Source organism: Rhincodon typus, chromosome 14, assembly GCF_021869965.1.
Source record: "Rhincodon typus isolate 14 chromosome 14, sRhiTyp1.1, whole genome shotgun sequence".
NCBI lineage: Eukaryota > Metazoa > Chordata > Chondrichthyes > Orectolobiformes > Rhincodontidae > Rhincodon > Rhincodon typus.
The window spans coordinates 22,294,257-22,322,039 of NC_063345.1; the positions used below are offsets into that span (position 1 = coordinate 22,294,257).

Sequence of the window (27,783 nt, forward strand, 5' to 3'; positions counted from 1 at the left end):
ACTAGAGGACTGTGCTCCCTGGAGTTTAGAAGAATAAGTGGGGATTCTCATAGAAACCTATAAAGGACTGACAGGACTAGACTAAATGCAGGCAGCATGTTCCTTATGACCAGGCAGTCCAGAACCAGGGGGTCATCATCTAAGCGTATTGGATCAGCCATTCAGGCCTGAGACAAGGACCATGCTGAGCCTGTGGAATTCTCTGGCACAGCAACTGGGTGAGGCCAAAACATTGAATGTTTTCAAGGAGTTAGATACAGTTCTTGGGGCTAAAAAGATCAAAAGGTATTGGGAGAAAGTGGGAACATGGTCCTCAGCTGGATGTTCAGCCATGATCATATTGAATGACAGACCAGGCTTGAAAGGCTGAATGGCCTACTTCTGCTCCTGTTTTGTATGTTCCTATGGTTCAGAGACCTCATTTATGATTCAAGCTCAGAAGAATATTCCTTACAGCATTTGTTGAGGTTTCTGTTATAGTAGGGAATATAAATTTCACATTCTTGCTTACCATTTAAATGCACTGTTTCTGAATTTTGGCATACAGAACCATCATTAGCATTGTCCTAGCTGCAGATGGTACTCCACGGGGAAGACATTAGTTTATCTAGTGCTACTTCCAGTCATTGATATTATTGAAGAATGTCATGCAAAACTACATAAGCAAATTTCTTTCTCCTCTGTCCTTTTTGGAACACTTTACAGTTAAAGTTTCCTGTACTTTTCCTCAATAATGCATCTTGATTCAAATTAAGAATTACTTCACCAGTGGTTTTGACAGGTTTCTGTCAGTTCCACAATCTCCCTGTGATCTTTTTGAGTGGCATTGATCATTTTAGTGTCAATGCTATTGACACGTGTCCACAGGAAGCAAACATCCATATATTCAGTAAATGAAGGAAAACTTTATCACAATAAGTGAAAACCAATTAGAGTTCTTGTTTTGGAGCTGAAAGGATGATGTTTCAACCCATATTGTGACTCCAAACCTCTCTTCAACAATATTCAGTTGAGTCCATTGTTATATCGTGGAATATTTTGGAATGCTCATTTTAGTCACAGAGTCCCCATTTTTTAGTTTTGTGAAAAAGATAGTACTCTGTATTGAGAAGCAGTCTGCATTATATCTTACAGTGTAGCTCAGCATTTAACACACATCGGTTAAAGCTACTCTGCAGTGGGATAATGTGTCCATTTATTCATAGGAAGAGGCAGAATGGGGAGACATACATGGATAGAACAGCTGATTAGCCCTCCTCGGTTGTGAACTTTCAACAGCTTCTCAAACAGCTTGTGCCTTTGGACACTGTCTTTTGTGTTTTTGACCTCATGCAGATCTATGTTTTCTGCAACCGAGCCAGTGAAATCAACGATTGCATCACCCGTGTTGCCTCCATCCAGGGCTTCATAACATCCTGCCAGCCTGTAAGTAAAACAAAACACAATGCGTTTCACATCAACCTACTACATGCTGCTTTTGTAGAGACCAGGGATCAAGACTTAAATAATTAAACTCGGCATCAACTATACCATACAAAAACCGAGAGAACTACAGATGCTGTAAATCAGAAACTAAAACAGAAATTGCTGGGAAAGCTCTGGCAGAATCTGTGGAGACAAATCAGATTTCATGTTTAGGTCGAGTGACCCTTTCTCAGAACTGATGGTAGTTAGGAAAATGTTGGTTTACATGCAGAAGATAGGGTGGGGGAGGGGGATAAGGAGGAAACGATAGGTGGGAATAGAGCCCAGTGGACAGACAAAGGAGTGGATAACGATCTGGTTAGGATGGTGAATAGCTTTTATTGGGGAACTGTTCATGGCTAACAATGGGCTGTATGTAATAGCAGACTATGTGATAACAAGGCCTGTTATGTGGGGTTTGGGGTAAGGATATGGGAGAGCTCAAGCCCTAAAGTGTTGAACTCGATATTGAGTCCAGAAGACTGCAGGGTCCCCAAGTGAAAAATGAGGTGCTGTTCCTCCAGCTTGCACTGAGCTTCACCTGAGCACTGCAGCAAGCCTGAGGCAGAGATGTTAGCCAGTGAACATGGTGGTGTGTTGAAGTGATATATATCAAATATACCTTCCTACCTGTTATCAATTCCAGCCTCCTCCCTGACCTTAAATGAATATTTTTGGTGCTGTTTCCATCCCAGTTAGTGAGATGGTCAAACTGTAGTGCTGGATGATGCCAATGATAATGCCTGTATCTCTTTCTGACCACCCCCTCACTCCAACTCTTAGCACTATCAGATACTTTCAGCAATATACTATTACTTCCTCCATTGCAACAGTGACTATACTTCAGAAGCATCTAATTAGCAGTAAAGCAGTTTGGGACATTCTTGGACAATAAAAGACATAATAGAAATTAAAATTCTTTCTTATGGGATCATGAAATTCCATTACCAACTTTTATATCATTTGAAAATATGAGTTTGCTTTAAACTGTATTGCTTTTGACTCTAGCATATCACATTTCAACTTGCATCAGACAAAATTGATATGGGTGGCTTTTAAACTAGATGCCTTCAAACCACCATTTTTGAACAAATATGATCATTCAATATCATTTCTTGAAGATTTTGCACTTCACAAAACGACTCTCAAAGCTTTCTGCGCACAGTGGTGAGTTGCCAACCAGTTTACTCCTCTACTGAACCAATTTCCTGCATCTTACCAGAGAATGCCAATTGACAAACTCATTGTGCTGTCTACATCACTTTGCTTTTATGTCGAATGGAGAGGAAATTTAGAGCTGCAGTATAACTAGTATTATCTATGCTCAAACTAACCTCAGGTTTTTCATAGTATTTTGTGTAAGACATTAAGCTATTTAAAATATTTTTTGATATTTTTGTTACACTTGTCATCTTTTTTGCTGTCTCATAAATGTAGCATTGATCAAAATCTGGAAACTTCAGATCATCCAATGATTTTCATTATCCAATGAAAGAGATGTGTATGTTTATGGGTCGTAATGAAGATTTCACTGTAAACTTGTAAAATCATTCAGTATCGGTGATATAAATAAGATAGTGCATTGTAAAACATTACTTGTGATTGGTATACACGAGCTCAAATGATTTGTCTGTCCGTTCTCCCAACTTTGTTTCCGAGGTCATGAAAGTCCAATGGAATGTTCTGCATTACGGGTAAAGTACTAGTATTGTTTGCCAGCACCTTCTGTGGAATAGATGATCAGGAAACCCTCCCACTCTTACTGCCTGTTTTCAGGTATACTGAAATGATCTCCATGCTGCTGATCAAACGGTTTGGCCCCATTACAGCAGACTTTCAAGGTCAAACAATCTGGTGGTGGTAAGAGATGGTCTTGAATACAGAGCTTCTGTTCCAGAGGTAGATATGCTGACACTGTGCCACAAAACCTCCTCCTCCAACTGGCTTTCCTTTCAATAAGAAACAGCCTCTGATACAAATTGAACAGCTTGAAGTCAATCCTGTTAACAATTATTGCAGAACACTCCAAGTATCATGACAATCAGATTAAATTAAGGTTAATCAGTCTCAGAGATGGAGCGAGTGATCAACTTCTTTGATTGGGAAATTTGACACAGATTTTCACTCCTGGGTCAGGAGTGCAGAGAAGTGGCATGTTCCAGCACCACAAATCTCTCCTGAACAAAGTGCCCTGGAAAGTTGAAAGTTCATTCTGGGGCTGGTGGGATTTTTTTTTTATTTTTGGAAGGCTGGCTAGATGAAACCAGAACAAGAGTGAAGCTGCAGGCTGTGGACACAGATTGAGCCTTAGGCCTGACTCCGTGCATTGGTGCTGTACTGCTGTTTAATGAAAATGGAATGATGTTAATAATGTTCTTCCATTCTCAGCCCTCACACCCGCTGCCTCCTATTCACTTCCCACGCACTATCATTGCTAACCGTATGCTAGCTCATACTCATTATCTCACCATCATTTCTCTATGCCCTCTATCCACCCGCCAATGCCCTCTCATACTCCCTTTGCTCACTCCCATCAAATGGTCCTTATACTCTCTCTATGCCAACCTATGACACTATAGCCTATGCTAAACTGTGCCTGTACCCATTCCTCTGGCTCTTTTTAACCTTTTGCTAACTTCGTTCTTTGACACTTCCAATGATTTCATGCTTTTTCAGGTACATTTTTATCTACTTTTAACAATCCCAAAGTGACCCGACTCTACTCCCCCCATAAGGGAATTTGCACCTCTCTAAGGTCACCCGATCCATTCTTCATGTGTCCAGGGGCAATTTCCAAAAGGCGACATCGTCTCTCTCATTTGAATGGCCAACTATCAAATTGCCAAACCATGCCTATATGAAGCCCAAGCCACTCCAAACCTGTCTTCATGATCTGGGCCCTTGTTATAAAGTTATAAATATGACCAATTTATCGTCAATAGGCAAGATTTAAGATACCTGGCAAAAGCCCAGGGTTCCGTATAAATAAGTGACCCAAAGTACATAGTTGGTACTTGGAGCAAGTACGCTGCAAATTGTTCCAGATTTCAGTATAAAGATTTCTATACATTTCTGTATGTCACACATTTCTATAATCTTACTTTGCATATGCCTTCTCCAGGAGTGCACTCCAGAACTCCTCTTTAGAACTAGAGTGACAAAATAGGAGCTTCTTATTCATTGTTGGAAGACGATCGTCGACCACAACGTCGATCCACTCACCAAAGCGCCAAAATCGGAAGTGGAAAATACCAGCGTAATCATTTGGCTTTTTTGGGTTCCAGTCCTGCTTTTTCCAGTCTGGAATTACCTGCAAACAACAACAGGTAATGAGGCAATAAAGGCCTCAGGAAGAGGATTAGGCTGTGCAACAGCACTTCAATAAGCTAATTCATCTATAAGACTGAGTATTTGAGGGAAGAATGATAGAGTAGGCTAGATTCTCCTTTGCAATCAAGTCCCTTTACGGTACTTGTGGTGCAGAGGTAGTGTCCCTGTCTTTGAGCCAGGAAGCCTGCGTTCAAGTCATATCTGCTCCAAGGTGTATAGTAACACATCCAAGCAGGTTGATTGGAAAATGTTTGAAACAGGACAGTGGGAAATGTGAGTTTGACCCACTGCCATCTTGTCAACCCAACATCAATCTCTTTCCACATGTAAGTGCAAGTGGGAGTGTGGGAGGATGTAGATCCCTACAAGAGCTTCCTGGCATCTTTCTCTGCTCTAATCACTTCCTCAGGCTTCAATGACAAAGGTAGCTATGATGGTGGTCTCTTCAGCGCTGAGGGTTTAACAACCAAGGACTGATCAGCTCTTTGTTGGCAACAGGATTCCTGGCAAGCAGGCACCAGCTTTGTATAAAAGTGACTCTAAGCACAGGAAACGAATAAGCACTGAGGTAGAGTTTGAGAGAAGGACAGCATTTAATAACTCATTTGAATACATTTGGAATATGACCAGAATTGCAACAATACGCAGTCAGTACTGAAAATGAGAGATCAGAGGAGAGGGTGTACTAAGTAAAATGAAAGAGGTTGACAGACATGGGGAATTAATAGTTCAAAACAAGTGATTGTGTCATCTGATAGAAAGCTCATCGTCGTATGCGAACACTACCAAAAACATGATAAACTGTTAACTGAATGCAGCTTTTGATGCAAAATCTGTTAAAATTAGAACATTGGAAATTTATCTTTTTTAATAAAAACATTAGAAACGGCTTTTACATGAAGGATTGTGGTTAATTGTAAGAATTCTGCTTAATTACACTGCCAAAGTATTTAATTATGTTGAAATTTGCACTGACAGTTTTACTACTGGGTAATAGATTTAATGGTCTCCCTACTGAAAAATGTATAGAATTGTGATGCCTCTAATTAGTTAGAACAAATAGATATTTGGTCATACAGAACATGAGAATTGCTGAAAAAAGACACATAGGAAATTAGGAACAGAAGTAAGCCATTCAGTCCCTAAACCTGTTCCAATATTCAATGAGATCATGGCTAATCTGTGGTCAAACTCCATGTCTTTGTCTTTGGCCCATATCCCAATTCAAGAGGAAAATTAACAATTATACTGCGTGAGAGGAGACTCCTGGCCTTTGGTGAGTTGTTTCTGATTGACAGAGGTGCTGGCATATAGAATGTATTTATTAATACTGATTCGCCATTAATAGCCAGGTTTTGTTTGAACTTTTAACACAGGCAGGTTGACTTTGACTGGGGCATTGTACTGAGAAATGAACCAGAAAATGGCTGTTACCTGTTTTGTTGAAAATTTTGTTTAAAATAAGTGCCGTGCATATACATGTTCTTTCTGTCTGAAAATAACTGGTCCCCATGTATTCATATATGTAGCTTCCAGTGCACAACTGTGACTCACAAGAAGCCTGACTGACGATTCTAAGTTGGTTGTCAGTGTGATTCTTTGTGCCATAAGACCATAAGATCTAGGAGCAGAAATTAAGCCATTTGGCCCATCGAGTCTGCTCCACCATTCAGTCATGGCTGATAAATTCCTCAACCCCATTCTCCAGCTTTCACCCTGTAACCCTTGATCCCCTTGATAATCAAGAACCTATCTATCTCAGTCTTAAATGTACTCAATGGCCTGGCCTCCACTGTGGCAGTGAATTCCATAGATTCACCACTCTCTGGCTGAAGAAGTTTCTCCTTATCTCCATTCTAAAAGGTCTTCTCTTTACTCTAAGGCTGTGCCCTTGGGTCCTAGTCACTCCTACCAATGGAAGCATTTTCCCAAAATCCATACTGTTCAGTCCATTCAATATTCTGTAAGTTTCAATTAGATCCCCCCCCCTCGTCCTTCCAAACTCCAATGAGTATAGTCCCAGAGTCCTCAAACGTTCCTCATATGTTAAGTTTTCCATTCCTGGGACCATTCTTGTGAACCTCCTCTGAACCCGCTCCAGGGCCAGTACATCCTTCCTGAAATATGGGGCCCAAAACTGCACACAATATTCATAATATTCCTGCATATTCAGGATTGATTGACAAATGTTGTCCAATTGCAGGATCACATCTAATGTTGGTCAGAATTGGTTCAGTGCATTTAGCAGAACTATCAGAATCAGCTACAATGAAGTAAGAAAAACAAGCATGTTGTAAAGGCACACCTGCTGGTGTCAACAGTTTAAAACAGGTCAAGACACCAGAACTGATGAAATTGACGCACCCTCACCTTTTGCCACAGGCCGTCCCTCAGAGCTAAACAGGAACAAGCAGCCACAAACCAGCAGTTGCCCAGCTGTCCTTGATTCAGATCGTGTGAACTGATTCCATTGACAAATAGGCGAGGAGATTCACACAGCTCCTAGGGAAAATGTTTTAAAACAGGAAATTAATCTTTAAAATGCACAAATTTCATTAGATTTTACAGCTGTGTTCATGGTTCCTTGTTAAAATAATTGAATTAATTATGAGTGATTCATAATGAGGTCCCTCAACTTCCCATAGAAAAGGCTAGAAATGTGAATCTGGGTGGGGAGTAGGGATGGGAAAAATGAATTGTTATAAGGATTCTATGTCAAGGATTTTGAGTTTGGGAGAGGATCATTTACTTTTAGAAAAAGGGCTCAACTATGGCCTAAGGAAAAAATATGACATTAAACTATTTCACAGCTTATGTAAACTACTGTTGAAGTTGAGCTGGATTTCACATGCATTTGCTGATTATGTTTTGATGAGATAGCAGCCCAGGCTGCCACATCGCCACATATCCTTTAGCTGATGCCAACAATACAGGGGTTGTACGGGCAGCCTGCCCATCACATTTAAATTAATAAGTAAGGGTCAATAAAGCTTGTTAGAACTTTAATTAACCCCAACATTACTCAGACCACATCGTAATATAGTATAATTCTAAACCCAGATGTTAAAATTAGATGATGAAATTTTAAAACCTATAATCTATACTTTATCACTATTGTGACATCTCCCCACTATAAGAAAGGAAAGCAAACAAGCTTGTTCCTTTTTTTGCTGTGAGGGTTCCATTAAAAGATTCGAATTAAACAGACACTTCCACATTCACTCTCTTCATCCAAATCTGGCTTCAATTGGTTTTAATTACATGCAGATGCATAGAAGTACACTATATGAAGGCTGGCTTATAATGGTAGACAGTAGGAGTGTAGTGTTAGAGGTGGGTGTCTTGATAAATGCTGCTGAGATAAGCTAGCTCAATATAGAGTTGATATTAAGCCTGTACCTTTTAGTTTGTGTGGGGCAAGTTTGACTAACACCTAAAATGGGTACTTTTGAAAGGTTGAGAAATTGAGACTGGCAACAGTCTGTGGTCACCTTGTGAAAACAGAAGGAGCACTCTTGCTTCTTCTAGTTGTATGAAAGTATAACTTTGAATGAGCCTGCTTGTGAAGCCTTCGGTGGTCTCTCTTAGGAATTTCTATTTAGGCCCCTCAAGAACTTACACATTTAGGCTGAACAGTTCAAACCGTTTGTATCTGAATTTGGCACTCTGTTTTACAGACCTTCATACTCTCTTCTCCCTTGAAGCATGGCATGACGTGTTGAAGGTATTACAGAATTAATAACAAGAAGTTGGACTGGTTTGTGAGAATTCCTTCTGTGACAAACAAATTCTGATGTACGATATGAACACAAGGCCTTTCAACTCAGGTGACGAGTAGTACCAACTGAGAATTCTGGCCCCATAAAATTTGGTACTCGACTCTTACATTAACATAGGGCACATAAAGTAAGTTATCCTGGTATGCCAGATAAACAGCACACCCATTGACAAGCGTTAGAGAAACCAGGGGCATGACTGGGTAGCCATTTATAACTAATGCAAACTGGACTGGCATGAGTTGCGTTATACACTGTGTACAGTTTTGATCCCAATTTTTAGGAAAGGATACATTGGCATTGGATTTAGTTCAATATTAATTCTTGTGATGAATGGGTTAACTTCTCAGGAATGGCTAAATAATTTAAGTCTTTATTAATTAGAATCGTGTTGAAACATGCACGATTTTCAGGGTGACTGCCAGAAGTTATGGACATGTTTCCACTAGTGGGAGAATCTCAGACGAGGGGGACATAGTTACAAAATAAGGAGACACTCATTTAAAACTGAAGGTAGTGAATGTCTGGAATTCACTACCCCAGAGAACTGTGGAGGTTAGATCACTGAAATTATTTATGTTGGAGATGGATAGGTTTTTTGAAATTAGAAGCAAGTTGACAGCTATGCTGAGCTGGCAAAAAAGAGGAGTGATAGTCTGAGGGCAGTTCAGCCATGATCTTGTTGAATGACAAGATAGGCTTGAAAGCCTGTTTGGAATACTATACACTTAATGGTAAGGTCCTAGGGAGTGTTGCTGAACAAACAGACCTTGGACAACAGGTTCATAGTTCCTTGAGAGTGGAGTCCCAAGTAGACAGGATAGTGAAGAAGGCATTTGGTATTCTTGCCTTTATTGGTCAGTGCATTGAGTTAAGGAGTTGGGAGGTTATGTTGCTGCTGTACAGGACATTGGTTAGGCCACTATTGGAATACTGTGTGTAATTCTGATCTCCCTGTTATAGGAAGGATGTTGTAAAACTTGAAAGGGTTCAGAAAAGATTTACAAGGATGTTGCCAGGGTTGGAGGGTTTTAGCTATGGGGAGAACCTGAATAGTTAGGGCTATTTCCCCTGGAGCGTTGGAGGCTGAGGGGTGACTTTGTCGAAGCTTTATAAAATCATGAGGGGCATGGATAGAGTAAATAGACAAGGTCTTTTCCCCAGAATGGGGACTGCAAACCTAGACAGCATAGGTTTAAGGTGAGAAGGGAAAGATTTAAAAGGCCCTAAGGGGCAACATTTTCATGCAGAGGGTGGTGCATGTATGGAATGAGCTGCCAGAGGAAGTGGTGGAGACTGATACAATTACACCATTCAAGAGGCATCTGGATGGGTATAGAATAGGAAAGGTTTAGAGGGATATAGGCCAAATGGGACTAGATTAATTTAGAATATCTGGTCGGCATGGATGAGTTGTACTGAAGGATCTGCTTCTGTGCTGTCTGACTCTATGACTGTATGACGCTATGAGTACTCCTCCTTTGTAATGTTTTTTGATTGATAGGCTGTGTTTGGTTTCCTTGGAGCAGTGAAAGCTGAAAGAGGACCTGATTATATATATATAAAGAGGGGTCAACACCCAGGAAACATAGATTTCAGGAGAGAGGTAAAACGCTAAGAAGAGAAATTGTTTCAGTCAGTGTTGTTGGAGTCTGGAATTCACTACCTGAAATGGTGATTGACTCAGAAACTCTCATAACATTTAAGCGGTACTTAGACATTGCCATAGCCTCCAGGGCTATCGGCCTAAAGCTGGAAAATGGACTTAAGTAGTCAGATCTTTGTTGACCAGCATGCAAACGATGGGCCAAATGCTCTCCTTCTATGCTGTAAACATCTGAGATATCCCCCTGTGGTTCAATGTAATATCGGAGAGTGCACAACAGTGCTTAGCATGCCATTGTGCACTTTAATGTGTGAATTATTTTTGTGCTTAGAAGTAAGATAATTGATATAGTTATCTTTACTATGCAGCTGGCACATCAGAACTCATTCTAAATGTATTACCTCTAGTGCAAATGATCTGTAAAGCAAGTGTTGTAATGTAAGAATGAATAATGGTTCTCTCCGCTGCCAATCAATTAGATTTGCTATCTTGCAAATTATAGCGCACACAGTAATTACAGCACATGGGGCCACATTTTGACATTAGGTAAATTTCTCACTTCAAACACTTGGGAAAAAATACACAAAAAGTAAGTAATACTAGTTTCCATTTTTGCTGCTAAGCATCTTTAGCAGCTTCCTTCATGTTGCAGATTAAAGAAAGTAATTTTAATTTTATTGATGACACAAAGCTGTGTGAGGATGTTAAAATATGTAGCACAAATTGATAGGATTTAAAAGGATTTGAGATGGTCAGCACTTGACTGATCACCAAAAAAATTGCATGTTAAATTGGATAAATTTACAAAGGAGGCACATCAATCAGTAGAGAATATCAACTCATTAGAAAACATAGCAACTGAAACCTAAAGAAGGTGGAACAGTAAAAGTTTGAAGGATGTTTGTGGACCAGTCTTGAAAATTCCTCTGTAACATAACAGGGTAATAAGTGGCTGATAGGCCAGATTTCAGGAAGCACTGGCAGAAAGATACACCCCTGGAATAGTAATTATATATAGACCATGTAGACCTGCCTAAGTGACTTTCCAGGCAAATGTATTGACCAAATTAGAATTAGACTAGAATTAACCAGGTAGATCCCAGCTTTTACCGCAACAAAAACTGAATGTGTTGGAGAAACTTAGCAGGTTTGGCAGCATCTGTGCCCCAGATTTTACTGTTGCTTATTTTTCAGTTAATTGTTATCATAGAATATGAGTGTCACTGGCAAAACTAATATTAATCCCTGGAGGATTCAGGACAACAGTGGGGCTGGGAGATAGCAAGAACTGCAGATGCTGGAGTCAGAGTCAATGCAGTGTGGAGGAAGACAGCAGGTCAGGCAGCATCAGAGGAGCAGGAAAGTCGACATTTCGGGTTTATACCCTTCATCAGGACAGCGGAGCTGTGTCAAACCTCTGAAAGAACCCTGTCCCCACACTTCAGAACGTGTCTATCTTATTCTTTCCCATTTGCCCTTGAGAATGTGGTGGTGAGCAGCTGCTTTGATCTTCTGCAGTCCCTGGGTTTAGGTTTGTAACTATTGTTATTGAGATGGAGTTAAAGGAATTTGACCCAGTAGGAACAGCAACATAATTCCAAGACTTGATGCCGTGTGGTTTCGAGGGGAACTGTCAGATTGAGGTATTCCCATGCTCAAGGTTTTTGAGAAGATTTGTAGCTCGGGTTGTTATTACGTTTGTTGACTTGCTCGCTGATCTGGTAAGTTTGTTTGCAGATGTTTTGTCACCATGCCAGGGAACATCATGAGTGTGCCTCTGGCGAAGCGTCAGTTTTCTGTCCCGCTTGCTATTTGTGTGTCCCAGTTTGCTGGGGTGGGTGGCACCACTTCTGGATTTGTTTCTTAGTGGTTGGTATATGGGGTCCAGTTCTACCTGTTTGTTAGTGGAATTCCTGTTTGAGTGCCAGGCCTTCAGGAATTCTCGTGTGTGTCTTTGGTAGCCCTGTCCTAGGATGGATATGTTGTCCCAGTCGAATTGGTGTCCCTCTGTGTCCATGTGTATTGAAATAAGTGAGAGGTGGTCATGTCTCTTGGTAGCTAGTTGGTGTTCATGGATCTTATTACTTATTTCAATATACATGGACAAAGAGGGACACCAATTCGTCGGGGACAATGTAGCCTCCCTAGTCCAAGCCAAGCAAAGGCGCGCAAGAGAAATCCTGGAGGTCTGGCACTCAAACCGGATCTCCGCTAACAAACATGCAGAACTGGACCCCATATACTGACCACGAAGAAACAAATCCAGATGCCACCCACCCCAGCAAACCGAGACACATAAATAGCAAGCAGGACAGAACACTGACGCTTTACCAGAGGCGCACTGATGACGTTACCTGGCATGGTGACAAAACATCTGCAAACAAACTTACCAGTTCAGCGAGCAAGTCAACAACTGTAATCCCATGCCTCTTAAGTTCCGAAAAAGAGTCATACTGGACTTAAAATGTTAACTCTGTTTCATTCCCTACAGATCCTGTCAGAGTTTCTTCAGAACTTTCTATCTAGTTTTCATCTGTAGTATTTTGCTCTTATTTGAGTGTTTAATTCACTGCTACTTCTCTTTCAGGAATGCCCACCTTGAAATTCTAATTTAGTCTCCAAGATTTCTGCAATAACCTTTCAGTTTTTCTCTTTCATTACCTTCGATGTCACTTCTCGAGTTTGATGAAGCGTTTGCCAAACCTTGCTTTCACAGCCACATTTTGTTCCTCAGTGACTGTCTTACCTCATATGGATTCCAACTGAAGTTCAATTCTTCATGTTTTGAAGCTACCCAAGACTACAGACATGCAACGTTCCTCAGATAGCTGTTCTCGCTGCATCCTGGGATCCACACTCAGTGCCATACACTACGCCATGTGCACTCTCAACCTCTTTCTCCATCAAAACAGCCTTACATGAGCTCAAAGCTGTTCTTGTCAATTTAGGTGGTGGATATTACTGCTCTTTGGAATTGAAGGAGCATTAGTGAGTTGCTGAGATAGTAGGAACTGCAGATGCTGGAGAATCTGAGATAACAAGGTGTAGAGCTGGATGAACACAGCAGGCCAAGAAGCATCGGAGGAGCAGGAAGACTGACATTTTGGGCCTAGACCCTTCTTCAGAAAGAAGGGTTTTCTGAAGAAGGGTCTAGGCCCGAAACATCAGCCTTCCTGCTCCTCTGCTGCCGCTTGGCCTGCTGTGTTCATCCAGCTCTACACCTTGTTATCTCTCATTAGTGAGTTGCTGTTGTGTATTATATCTGTATATGCATTGTTCCCTCTATTCATAGATGGCAAGGAAGTGAACACCACAGTTATAGAGTCATACAGCATGGAAACAGACCCTTCTGTCCAATCAATCCATGCTGACCATGTTTCCAAACTAAACTAATCCCACTTGCCAACATTTGGCCCGTACCCCTTCAAACCCTTCCTATTCATGAACTTAACCAAATGTCTTTTAAACATTGCAACTGTACCTGCATCCACCACTTCCTCTGGCAGTTCATTCTCTGAGGGAAAAGACCCTTGTCATTCACCTTATCTATATCCCTCATGGGCTTATAAACCTCAATAAGGTCATCCCTCAACCTCCTACGCTCCAGTGAAAAACATCCAAGCCTTTCCAGTTTATTTTTACATCAAACCCTCCATTCCCAGCAACATCCTGGTAATTTTTTTTCTGAAGAAGGGTCTAGGCCTGAAACATTGGCCTTCCTGATCCTCTGATGCTGCTTGGCCTGCTGTGTTCATCCAGCTCTACACCTTGTTATCTAACATCCTGGTAAATCTTTTCTGAACCCTCTCCAGGTTAATAATATCTTTCCTATAACAGGGCGACCAGAACTGCACACAGCACTCCTGAAGAGGCCTCACCCCGACCCTGTATAATCTCAACATGATGTCCCAACTCCTATATTCAAAGGTCTGAGCATTGAAAGCAAATGTGCTAAATGCCTTCTTAACCACCCCATCTACCGGTGATGCAAATTTCAAAGAATTATGTATCTGAACTCCTAGGTCTTTCTGTTCTACAACACTGCCTGGAGCCCTACCATGAACTGTATAAGTCCTTGTTTACATGGCCAAGATAGTGGATTGGATGCCAATCAAGAAGGCTGTTTTACCCTGGATGGTGGCGTGTTGCTGGAGCTGCATTTGTCCAGGTAAGTGTGGAGTATTCCAACACACTCCCGGCATGTGCTTTGTAGGTGTGGACAGGCTCTGGACAGTCAGAAAGTGTGCTTTTCATTGCAGAATTCCTGGACTCTGACCAACTCATGCGGCCACAGTATTTGTTTGGCTTAATCCAGTTAAGTTTCTAGTTAATGGTAGCATAGAGTATTGGGTCAGAAAAATCACTAGGCCTTGTAACATGAAACCCTCCAAAAAGGTAATAGAACTCAGTCTTAGTCAAAAAAGTAGGATTTATCCCATTATTTGTGTTGTTTGGTCAATTAAAGCCTGAAAATATATCATGTCAAAGCAATAAATTTGTCAATTACAGCAATTAATTAATAGCCAAAGTGAAAGTAAAGTGTCTGTAAATTCCTGCAGTTTTCCACATACATTCTCTAAAATTCATCTCTGACGCTAATTGTATGAGTTAGTTTCTCAGAGATCCGACAGTCTCAGCACAGACAGCATAAGAAAATCCCTGGATTATAGGGTTTTATTTTATTTTGAAGATCAAGAACAACTGTGAAAGATTAAATCATATCTTAGTGAATTCTTTGCTCATCAAACAGTCATGGAGGATAGAGCTGTTTGCATTAAGAAATCATCCACAATCACTGAAGTACCTCAGAATGAGTGCCTTCCTCTGTATTCATACTTTTTCAGAAATCACACGACGCCAGGTTATAGTCCAACAGGTTTATTGAAATCACAAGCTTTTGGAGCATTGCTCCTTCCTCAGGTGAAGTGGAGAGAAGTCCACAGGCACAAAATATATAGGTGGCGAGACAGTGGCAAAATAATAGCAGGTAATTATAAGTGTCAACAGCTAAGTGCAGATTGGTCGTGCCAATTATGAAAATGAAAAAAATTTCTTAGCAAGTCTGAGACTTGTAAAGTGCTATTAAGCTACTTAAGATATATATAAACTAAAGTATTGGCACAGTGTGGTTCTGCATCAAAATCATCTTCAAGCTGCTGGGGGTCTCAAAGGTCAAGTTTACATTGAATTTTTTAAAAATCAAGTTCAGTTATAACTAACACCAGGAGTGGAAATAAGAATTCCTTTACCCCTCTGGACTTGGTTTTACTCAGTATAGCCGGTGACTGTATTATTAACTGCACTAAAGCTGGCTTATCAAACAAGAAACAAATGGAAGAATCTGTTTATAGATCATTCTCTAAGAAAGATGAAGATGCTTAAACCTGTTGGAATACAGCACCACGAGAGTTTTCAGCCATCCAGAATTCTAACCAAGTGGGCATTCATCTATAACTAGTCTTTCAGATGGCTGTTTCACTATTGGAAAGCATTATAAGCAAGCTTGTCTGCTGACAAATTTCATAAATATTATCCCTTATGGCAGATCCCATGCTTTATTTATAATATTAATTTCATCCAGCATGACCATAACAACTGATGGCAGGAGCAATATCTACAAGCTTGAAGACTGACAGCCAAGTGAAAGAAATTTGTGCCCTCATCAGTGTGTCTAAGTTTGTTAGCAAGTAAACATTTCAGTAAATGTTAATGTTTCATCAATTATATGTGAGCCATATTGCCAAATACATCAGTGCTAAGTAACAAGTCTTTGGGAGAAGATAAATATATATGAAAGGGCAATAAGGACTCTTTATCAGAATTGGCCTACAAAGTGAACAAAAACCAACACGACATACAAGAGAATGTAAGAAAAATGGAGGACAGGCATAATGATTTGTCCTGGGTCTGCTGTAATGTTCCAAAGAAGCACAACACAAGCTTGAGGAAGAAGAGCTCATTTTCTGCTTAAGCAATTTACAATACAATAATTTCAGAAACTGACCACATTATGTCTGTTCTCCGTCTTTCTTATAATCTCTCCTCCAGTCCCATGCACTTCCCCATAGCTGCGTGGTATTTATAACATAGTGTAGAGCTGGAGCAGCACAGCAGGCCAAGCAACATCAGAGGAGCAGGAAAGTTGACGTTTCGGGTGGAGGTCCTCACCCGAAACGTCAACTTTCCTGCTCCTCTGATGCTGCCTGGCCTGCTGTGCTCCTCCAGCTCCACACTATGTTATCTTTGACTCCTCCATTGGCAGTTCTTCCTATCTCTGTGTCATATATATGTCTTGTTTACTTTCTAAGTTGAACCAAATCGCTCCTGTTCACAAATATAAACAGAAATTGCTGGAAAAATTCCTTTCCCTTTCACAACTTAATTTACAGCCATGTAAACTCTTTGTGTTCTTTTGCTTTTGCGCCAGACTTGAAATGTTAGCTCCGTTTCTTACTTCACAGATGCTGCCTGTCCTGTTCAGTTTCTCCAATATGCTGTGTTTGCACCAATGTTCAGAATGGCATTCCTGGTAACTGGAGATGGTATCTGATGATGGCATCTGACAGAACTTGTAATTTTAAGTTGATGATCTCCCTGGGAGTCTCTCCACTAGCACCTTAATGTCATAATAACATTCAGGGCTATGGGCCAACTGCTGGAAAGTGATATTAGCGTAGATAGGTCGGGACTCAATGGGCTGATGGACCTCAGATGTGCCCTGCTGCTATGAAACCATATAAACATGCAACTGCATGAAACTGTGTAAACCAACATTGGCACTTGCAGGAAGTTTGCTGTCTGGACTGTGTTGAAGAGAACAGCATGTGCACGACAGGCCGCGACTGATGGGCGTTGTGCAACAGAGTTTGAATCTGATCAGCCAAGACTTTTACCAGGAAAGTATAATTTGTTTGCATAAACGGAAAACAAAACAAAAAGTACTGTTGTTTATAGTGTAGGCCATTAGCTGCAATGAGCTGTTTTGTTGTTTTTTGCCTCTAAGAAGTATGATTGATTGCAGCCATACTTTGCACAAATGTAAACTGTACCATCCAAGGTAATTGGCAAACAGAATGTCCTAATGTGGTTCAAATCATCAACTGTTTCCAAAGAAAACTGAAAAAGAAAAAGCAAGTCCCCAATTTTTGTTGAATGCAGAATTGCCTCAAGGCAGATTTCATGCAGTTCTTATTCTTTATCCCTTATTTCTTTTGTTTTTGATATCCTGCCAAGAATATTAAATGGCAAAACTTAAGTTAACGATGTTTCTTAAAAGTAACAGCAGACTGGATGTGGTGTGCTTCAGTTAATCCAATTGCTTTCTTTCTAATTTTGTTTTTCCTTCAAATATTTGTGATAAAATGTTTACACAAACCAATAAAAGCTGTGTGAAAGACCAATTGGACCACTGTTAAGCCTAGCTGTGATATATTGCGTACAACTGCAGGAAGCAATTACCCTAGCTGTAGATAATTCAAATACTAAAACTAATGATGCATTTCAAATGTAAATGCTCAAAATTGTTTGTGCAATTTCCAATTGTTTGTAATTTGTACTATCAAAACTTGCTGATAACAACATAAAGTAATGATCTGCCTTAAACCAACACAGTTGCTCCTTCAAACAGAACAAACATGCTATATTCAATGATCCGAAACAAAATTGTGTGCTGCAGATGGCTATTTGAAACTTCACGTGAATTCATGTTTACCATGCCTTCTAGCCTTTGTTACTGTCCTTGTGCTAAAGTTATCCTTTCCAAACAGTAACAGCACAAATGATTTTGAGATTTAATAGTAGCTTTGGGAAGAATATTTTCCTCCCTGGTGTGGCACAGCCAATGATGAGAAAGGTAAGTAAATACAGCGAGAATGCAAAAAGTCAGAATCTCAACATGAGGAAAAGGTTTTTCGGTTTTCCCTTAAGCATTAAATAACAACTTCAGAATTTTGCTATTGAGCTAATTTCTTTCCAAGTTGCATTTTGGTATAAACCCGCTCACCTTAATTCTATGCCACTTCTTATTCTCCTGTTCTTCTCCAAAAACCTTGATGGCACAAATTCCCGACAAAGTAGATATCTGGCAGTTGCAGCTCACCGACTGGCTGGTGATTGTCAAAGTGTGTATGCAGTACAATGTCCCTACATGCTCCATGGCGACCCTTCATCCACAACAGTCAGCTTTACTTCCGAACTCAGGGACATCCCCATAGCAATGAAGAATCTACCTACATCTGCCTTAAAAATATTTGGAGATTTTGCATCCATTGTCTTTTGAGGAAGGAATTTCAAAGACTCTCAACCCTCAGAGAAATAAATGTTTCCTCATAAGGTGACTCCCTATTTTTAAACCACGATCCCTAGTTCTAGATTTTCCCAGGAGAGGAAACATCCTTTTGATATAGACTCAGTCAAATCCCTCAGGACATTATATATTTAAATTATGTCACCTCTGACTTTTCTGAACTCCAGAGGATACAGGCTAAGTCTATTTAGCCTTTCCTTAAAAGGCAATTCTTTCATTTCAGGTATTTGTCCAGTAAACCTCCTGTGAACTGAATTAACATCCTTTTGTAAGTATAGTGATCAGTACTGTACACAGTACTCCAGAGACCCTGTACAACTGAAGAATAACATCTCTATTCCTGCATTAAATTCTCATCACAATAAAACAGAACATTCAATTAGTTTAAGAGATAACAGTGTGGAGCTGGAGGAATACAGCAGGCCAGGCAGTATCAGAGGAGCAGGAAAACTGACGTTTTGGGTCGGGACCCTTCTTCAGAAAATTGTGGACCACTGTGTTGTCTCTGACTCCTGCATCAGCAGTTCTTACTATCTCATTCTATTAGCTTTCCTGATTACTTGATGTTCCTGATTGTTAACACTCTGACTCATGCACTAGGGCACCCAAATTTCTCTGCATCTCAGAGCTCTGCAACCTCTCATTATTTACATAATGTCCTTTTTTTTCTGCCAAAATAGACAACTTCACACTTCTCCACATTATACTCCACATACCAGATCTTAACCTACTCACTTGACAACTCACTTTCCTACCTATCTTTGTGTCACCACTCATGACATCATTCTAGCCTGAAAAAGACCCACTTATTCCTACTATTTGCTTCCAGTTAACCAGCTAATGCTCTATCTATCCCAATATGTTATCCTCTCCACCATGATCTTCTATTTTCTTCAATAACCTTTGATATAACATTCTTTCAAATGCCTACTGGAAATCTAAGTATAATACATCTACTCCTTTCCCTTTATCTGTAGCACAATTTATTTCTTCAAAGAACTCTTTTTCTGCTCCTATGATGCTGCTTGGCCTGCTGTGTTCATCCAGCTCTGCACCTTGTTGTGTAATAAATTCGGCATGATTTTCCTTTGACAAAACCATATTGGTGCTACCTGACTACCTTAAACTTATCCAAGTGCCCTGCTTTATTAAAAAAAAAACTGGAGATGCTAGAGATCAGAAACAAAAACTGAAATTGCTGGAGAAATTTATGAAATCTGGCAATACCTGTGAGAGAAAATCGAGTTAATGTTTCAAGTCCAGTAATTCTGTTTTCTCCCCACAGATGCTGCCAGTCCTATTGAGTTTCCCCAATAATTTCTGCCCTGTTATAACAGTTTTAATAGCTTCTAAAATTTTCCTTCTGGCAGATGCTAAGCTAACTGGCACGTAATTTCCTGCTTTCTGCGTCTTACTCTTTTTAAATAAGAGTTACATTAGCTATTCTCGAATCTAAAGGAACCTTCGCTGAATCTAATGAGTTTTGAAAAAAAACATCATATCAACTATCTCAAATCTTACTTCTTTTAAGACCTTGGAATGAAATTCATCAGGATTTGGGGACTTGTCAACTCACAGTTCCAGTAATTTACTGAGTGCTACTTCCCTGGATTGTGATTCTCCAAAGTTTCTCCTTCATTTCCATTTCATGACTTATAACTGATTGTGGGGTTGTTTTTGTATCCTCTATGGTGAAGATTAATTAAAAATAACTGTTCAATTCATTTGCCGTTTCCTTATTTTTAATTAGTAATTGTCCAATCTCACATTTTGAACTTTCTTTTTAAAATACCAAAGGAACTCTTATTATTTGTTTTCATATTTGTACATAGCTTTCTTTCATTCTTTAATTTTTCTGTTCTAATTTTTTTTTATCGTTATTTGCTGTTTGTTATATTTTATCCAATTCCTGACCTGCCACCCATCTTTGCATAATTAGATGCTTCTTCTTTAAGTTTGAAACTGTCTTTAACTTTTGAAGTTAGCCGCAATGGTAGGTCTGCATCCTGGAGTTCTTCATACACTCTGGAATATATTTATATTTATTCTCCTTATTCTGAAATATCCTCTTAAATATCTGCCACTGCATCTCTATTGGCCTATCCTTTAATCTAATTTTTCAATTCACTTTAGCCAGCTCTGTTTCCATGTCCTCAAAAATCCACTAACTTTTCTTTTTGAAAAATAAGTAGTCACAAAACCACTCCTCTCTCCCTCAAACTTAATGTAAAATTCAATCATAATATGGTCCCTGCCACCTAGGTGTGCCTTCACTACGAATCCAGATTCTTTGCAGATATCTGGTCTGGTGTAGCCTGGTCTCTAGTTGGTTCTAAGAAACTATCCCAAAGAAACATTCCATAAACTCCTCATAGAGTCATACTGCACGGAAACAGACCCTTCACTCCAACCAGTCCATGCCGAACATAATCCCCAACTAAACTAGTCCCACTTGCCTGCTCCTGGCCCATATCCCTCCTATTAAAACTGAAAGAACAGCAGATGTTGTAAATCAGGAACAAAGACAAAGTTGCTGGAAAAGCTCAGCAGGTCTGGCAGCATCTGTGAAGATGTTAACATTGGTAACTCTGGTAACAGAGTTAACGTTTCAGATCCGGTGACCCTTTCTCAGAACTGATGGTGGCTGGGAAAACGTCAGTTTATTAGCAGAAAATAGGGAGGTGGGTGGGGTAGGGAGTAAACAATAGGATAGAACCCAAAGAGAGAGAAAGACAGTTGGACAGACAAAGGAGGTGCTAACAATGAGGCTGGGAGGGTGAATAGTTGTTAACGGAGACTGTTAGTGACCAACAACAGTGGGTGTGTAATGGCAGGCTATGTGGTAACAAGGTCTGGTGTGTGGGGTAGGGAGCTGGGACATGGGAGAGTCCAAACCTTCAAACCCTTCCTATTCATATATCCATCCAAATGTCTTTTAAGTGTTGTAATTGTACCCACATCCACTAACTTCCTCTTGCAAACCACCCCCTGTGTAAAAAAAATTGCCCCCGTGTCTTTTTTTAAACCTCTCTCCTCTCAAGTTAAAAATCTGCCCCCAGTCTTGAAATCCCCCATCCTAGGAAAAAGACAACTACCATAACTCTATCTATACCTCTCACTATTTTATAAATTTCTATAAGGTCCACTCTCAACCTCCTACACTCCAGTGAAAAAAGTCTCACCTCTCCAGCCTACCTTTACAACTCAAACCTTCCACACCTGGCAACATCCTGGTAAATCTCTTCTGAACCCTCTCCAGCTTAATAATATCCTTTCCATAACCGGGCGACCAGAACTGGACGCAGTATTCCAGAAGAGGCCTCACGAATGTCATGTACAACCTCAACATAACTTCACAACTCCTATACTCGAAGGAGTAAACAATGAAGGCAAGCATGCCAAATGCCTTTTTCACCACCTTGCCTATATGTGATGCAAACTTCAAATAATTATGTACCTGCACCCCAGGTCCCTCTGTTCTACAACACTACCCAAGACCCTACCCTTAATTGTATAAGCCCTACCCTTGTTTGTTGTACCAAAATGCAATACGTCACATTTATCCTGATTGAACTCTATCCGCCACTTTTCATCCCACTGACCCATTTGATCAAGATCCCTTTGTAGTCTTAGAAAACCTTCACTGTTTATGCCACCAATTTTGGTGACATCCACAAACTTACTAACCACACCTTCTGTATTCTGATCCAAATTGTTTATATAACTGACAAACAAAAGTGGACCCAGAACCGATCCCTATGGAACACCGCTGATCACGGACTTCCAGTCCGAAAAACAACTCTCCACCTTTACTGATGAAGGGTCTAGGCCCGAAACGTCAGCCTTCCTGCTCCTATGATGCTGCTTGGCCTGCTGTGTTCATCCAGCCCTGCACCTTGTTGTCTCCAGCTTTACTCTCTGCCTCCTGCCATTAAGTCAATTATGTATCCAATTGGCAAGCTTGCACTGAATCCCATGTGACCTAAATTAACTAATCTAGGCTACTTTGCCCATCTGACTTTTCAATTTCAAATGCAGGTTAAAATCTCCCTTGACTATTGCTTTGCTATCCAGTCCCCAGTAAAACTGTTGCTTTGTCACACCAAAACCCTGGTACAGCTCTCATTTTCAAACTCCTAAATCTAAGCAAAGTAGGCTTTGATGGAGTCAGCAGGCAACTGGTTTTGCCATTCACCCCATATCTGGTTGGACAACATTAAATACTATCATGTCCTACTTTTATCTGCATAATGCTCACAATTCCAAGAATGTGCTACTTTTCTGTCTGCAACTATTAAACCCCTCGTGCTGGCTCATATATTTTTGGAGAAAATCCTTCCTTTATGCAATATTTGAGTCATATTGAACTTGAAAGGTTAATTTTGTTTCTCTCACCACAGATACTACCAAAGTTATTGAATTTCTCAAACTTTCTGTTTATATTTCAGATTTTCAACATCCATAATCTTTTGTCTTTGTTGTGGCTTATTTATAATGTGGTAGAGATGGTCCTTCTAAAAAATGGATTTCTCAAGAAGATAATTTCTTGGAAAAAAAGATCTAGTTCCTGCAACTGATCATGCGACCAACCTGCTCAGGCAATATACATTAGAAAAGCAAAGGGATAATTCAGAAATTGGTTACAACTAGATTAAACTAAGTGGAAAAGCTCAGCAGGTCTGGTAGCATCTATGAAGAAAAATCAGAGTTCATGTTTTGAATCTCAAAACTCCTCAAAACTCTAAGGGTCACCAGATCCAAAACATGAACTCTGATTTTTCTTCACAGATGCTGCCAGACCTGCTGAGCTTTTCCAGCAACTTCTGTTTTTGTTCCTGGTTTGCAGCATCCGCAGTTCTTTTGGTTTTTAGATTAAATTAATGTATGGTGTTCAGTTTTTAAACAGTTTAGTTTCAAGCAAGTCGACAATTGAAAATAACCCTTTCAAGTCGAAATCGGTTGAAATTCTGTATACTGACAAAAGGGTTTAAAAACCATGATAACTGAACATCTTCACTACTAATGAGTTGAACTTCTAGGATAGTCAAGCTGAAAAGGGAGAGAGTGTTCATATTTTCTCCAGGATTAAAAAAGGTAGAAGCAGGAGAATGTTGATTCAAATAAAAGCAAAATATTGTTGCTAAATTAGCAGACCACTTTACATCTCCATAACATTTTCTGACATGACATTCAGCTCATCTGCTGCTGAAACCTTCATTTATGTCTTTGTTAATTTCACATGAGACTATTCCAAACCACTCCTGATTGGTTTCCAATTTTTACCTTACTTTGACTTGAAGGCATCCAAAACTCTGCAACCTTTGTTTTAACTATCAATAAATTCTGTTCACCAAACAACAGCGCACTTGCTGAGGTATGTTGGCTCTTGGTCAATTATAATCTTGACTTTAAAATTCCCATCCTTGTTTTCAAATCCCTCCACAATTTCAATGTTTGTATATTTGTCCTTCCCTCCCCACAAAGACGGCAGCTGAGAGGAGACCTGATAGAGATCTAGAAAATTATGAGAGACATAGATAGGGTGGATAGTCGGAGGCTTTTTCCCAGGATTTAAGTTTCAATTACAAGGGGGCACAGGTTCAAGGTCAGAAGGGGAAATTTTAAGGGGGATGTGTGAGGGAAGTTTTTCATGCAGAGAGTGGTAGCAGCCTGGAATGCACTACTAGAAGAGGTGGTGGAAGCGGGCACACTGAAGACATTTAAGAGGCACCTAGATGGGTACATGAATAAAGAGGGAATAGAGGGATATGGATCGAAAAATGGCAGTTTGTTTTTAGATTAATTAGGGCATGATAGTTAACACAGGCTTGGAGGGCTGAAGGGCCTGTTCCTGAGCTGTACTTTTTCATTTGTTCATTTGTTCATTTCAAGATATCTGCAGTCTTCTAATTTTAACCTCTTGGACATTCCTAATGTGAAGCCTTCCACTATTGGTGGTGATGCCCTCAATATCCCAAGCCCCATGCCTGGACTACCTTCCTTACAACTCAACATCTCTATATCCCACTTACCGCTTTTAAGGCAATTCTTAAAACCTAACTCTTTGACCAAGCTTTTGGTCCTCTGACCAAATATCTGCTTGATAAAAAACAAAAAAAATGCTAGAAGTATGCAGTGGGTCAGAATTTTGGGAGGGAAGTAGATATAAGGTTTTAGGTCAAGATAATCCGATGTCCTCTTGATCTGAAGCATCGGGCGGAATTTTCCAGACTTGGATGTGGTGGTACAGAGTCGGGAAGTAAACCTAAATTTTGTGGGACGGTGATGGAGCAGAATTTGCCACTTCTCAGCTTTGCATGAATTAAGTTCTGATCAGGAAGGCCCAACTTGCTCCTTCCAGACCCACTGCCAATGAAGTGATTGATTTGTTTTTTTATGGACCATTGCCCTGGGCTGCATTTATTTCATCTCTATGCAGGATATGAAAGAGTCAGCCTATGTGACCAGTGTAGCAAAGCTGACCTGGGACGTAATTCCACTGCCTACCAATCATCTTCCTGATTGTTGGAAGAATGAGTATATGTTTCACATTCATTGGTCACAGATTACTTTTCTGCAAACTGTTCTTACAGACATAGTCCAAAATCGGGAAGATTCTGACAGTTAACTCTATCAGGTAGTGTAGGGGTTGGTTAGTTCAGTTGGCCTGACAGCTGGTATAGGAATTGAACCCATGCTGTGCCATCATTCTCATTGCAATTCCCTCACCAGTTGTTCCAACATTTAAACCACCACTAGTTATCTCTCTCTATAAAGAGAGCAGCGCTATGGTCCAAAAGGACAGTGGAAACTTTACCTTTTACCTTTAGCAGATGGAGTCCAACAATTTGAATATTCCAAGCATTTTTTTTCCTTTAATTTTAGATTTCCAGCACCTGCACAGTACTTTGCTTTTTCACCAGTATCTCCTTATGTGGCCAGATGTCATATTTGACTCATAATGTTCTTAGGAATCACTTTGGGATATTTTATCATGGTAAAGTCGCTTTTAAATCAATTCATTGTTTTGATTGTGTATTCTGTTCCCTGCTTGTGAATATTTTAGAATAAAGGAACAAAAGCAATTCTGATAACACAATTGAAGCTTAGAAACATAGAACGCAGGAGCAGGAGGAGGCCATTCAGTCCTTCGAGCCTGCTCTGCCATTCATCATGATCATGGCTGATCATCCAACTCAATAGCCTAATCCTGCTTTCTCCTCATAACCTTTGATCCCATTCACCCCAAGTACTGTATCTATTCGCCTCTTCAATGTTTTGGCATCTACTGCTTCCTGTGGTAATGAATTCCACAGGCTCACCAATCTTTAGTGAAGAAATGTCTCCTCATCTCCGTCCTAAATCGTCTCCCCCGAATCCTCATACTGGGACCCATGGTTCTGGACACACCCACCACCGGGAACATCCTCCCGCATCTGCCCTGTCCAGTCATGTTAGAATTTTATAAGTCTCCATGAGGTGCCCCCTCATTCATCAGAACTCGAGCAAATACAATCCCAACCTAGTCAATCTCTCCTCATACGTCAGTCCCGCCATCCCCGGAATCAGCCTGGTAAACCTTCGCTGCGCTCCCTTGAGAGCAAGAGCATCCTTCCTCAGAAAAGGAGACCAAAACTGCACACAATATTCCAGGTGTGGTCTCACCAAGGCCCTGTACAACTGTAACAACACATCCCTGCTCCTGCACTCAAAACCTCTAGCAATGAAGGTTAACATACCATAAGCCTTCTTTATCGCCTGCTGCACCTGCGTGCTTACCTTCAGCAACTGATGCACAAGGATGCCCAGGTCCCACTGCACACTCCCCTCTTCCAATTTACAGCCATTCAGGTAGTAATTTGTCGTCTTGTTTTTGCTTCCGAAGTGAATAACCTCATGTTTATCCAAATTATACTGCATCTGCCATTGATTTGCACACTCATCCAACCTGTTGAGATTATGCTGAAGGATCTCTGCATCTTCGTCACAGTTCACCCTCCCACCCAACTCGGTATCATCTGCAAACTTGAAGATGTTACATTTTGTTCCCTCATCCAAATCATTACTATATATTGTGAATAGCTGAGGTCCCAGCACTGTGGCACCCCTGTAGTTACTGCCTGCCAATTTGCAAAGGACCCATTAATTGCTACTCTTTGTTCCCTCTCTGCCAACCAGTTTCCCCCAATCCCATTTGCTTTGATCTTGCACATTAATGTCTTATGTGGGACTTTGTCAAATGTTTTCTGAAAGAAGGAACAAGGGTGGAAATTTCAGTGGACCACCAGTCACAATGATACCAACAAAATGGAGAACAACAAAAAAGATCAACGGAAGACAAGAAAGTAACCTTTTTTGTATGTTTCTTTTTGTATTAGGTTGAGAAATATGACCGAGGTATTTGATGTGGTGCTCATGTTTGTGTCTGAGATTTGCTTGTGCTTTTGGAATAACAAACTATGGAGGGAGAAAATAACTGAACTAAAAATAACTTAAGATAAGCAGCTTATAATTTAATAGTGAAGGTTGCTGTAACAAGGCCACTTTCCAAAATAGAATTTCTATATATCATAGTGTATATTCTAAAGGGTTACAGCAGCAAATGACCAGTTCTATTTTGGAAGTATTTGGGTTAAAGGCAAACTGGAGTAGTTGACAAAGACCAACCTGTGAGTGACAACTCCAGTTTTGAAGTAATGCAAAGCACAGTCAAGAAACAAAGTTTCTGCAGGACGCAACTACAGAAGAGCAACAATATCATACCAACATTTATATAAAGTAGTACAACAATCACACAGCACTTTGCAGAGGAATAAGGGCAAAATGGAAGCTGGGCCAAGTAGAAAATATTGGGAAGGATATCTAAAAGCATGGTCAATAAGGTTGAGTTTTAAACACTGGCAGAAGATAGAGAGGGGCAATAAGGAGATGAAGGCTGTTTGGGATGGTGAGTGTGTGGGTTACACAGTTGTAGGCATATCTGCTAATGATGGCATATAAGGAGAAGTTGGGAAGCCTGAAAATCTGGAGTCAGAGAATGACTAGATTTAGGGGTTGGGGGGTTTGAACAGAATTTGATCATTGATACGGGTAACATTTGAGGGATTTGCAGAATAAATATAAAGATAAGAAGCTTGAATGACTAGAGAAGTTTCCCTGACTCAATGAACTCATGGCAGAGATAGTAGGAACTGCAGATGCTGGAGAATCCGAGACAACAAGGTGCAGAGCTGGATGAACACAGCAGGCCAAGCAGCATCATAGGAGCAGAAAGGCTGACGTTTCGGGCCTAGACCCTTCAT

The 27,783-nt window shown here is 40.3% G+C and overlaps 1 protein-coding gene across 2 annotated transcripts in view; it reads right to left on the minus strand.

The window, feature by feature from the left end:
• Positions 1 to 335: 335 nt before the first annotated feature.
• Positions 336 to 27,783, minus strand: part of LOC125484868 (calpain-5-like) — a 97,338-nt gene continuing 69,890 nt past the window's right edge. Inside the window, exons 3-5 of one of the 2 annotated variants that reach the window (XM_048605341.1) lie at positions 7,165 to 7,296; positions 4,566 to 4,774; positions 336 to 1,423 (exon numbers count right to left, since the gene is read on the minus strand). In XM_048605341.1, the coding sequence (XP_048461298.1) occupies positions 1,168 to 1,423; positions 4,566 to 4,774; positions 7,165 to 7,296 (597 nt within the window). In that variant the 3' untranslated portion in view covers positions 336 to 1,167. The remainder of the gene's footprint in view (positions 1,424 to 4,565; positions 4,775 to 7,164; positions 7,297 to 27,783) is intronic. The other variant, XM_048605340.1, reaches the window with a different exon arrangement.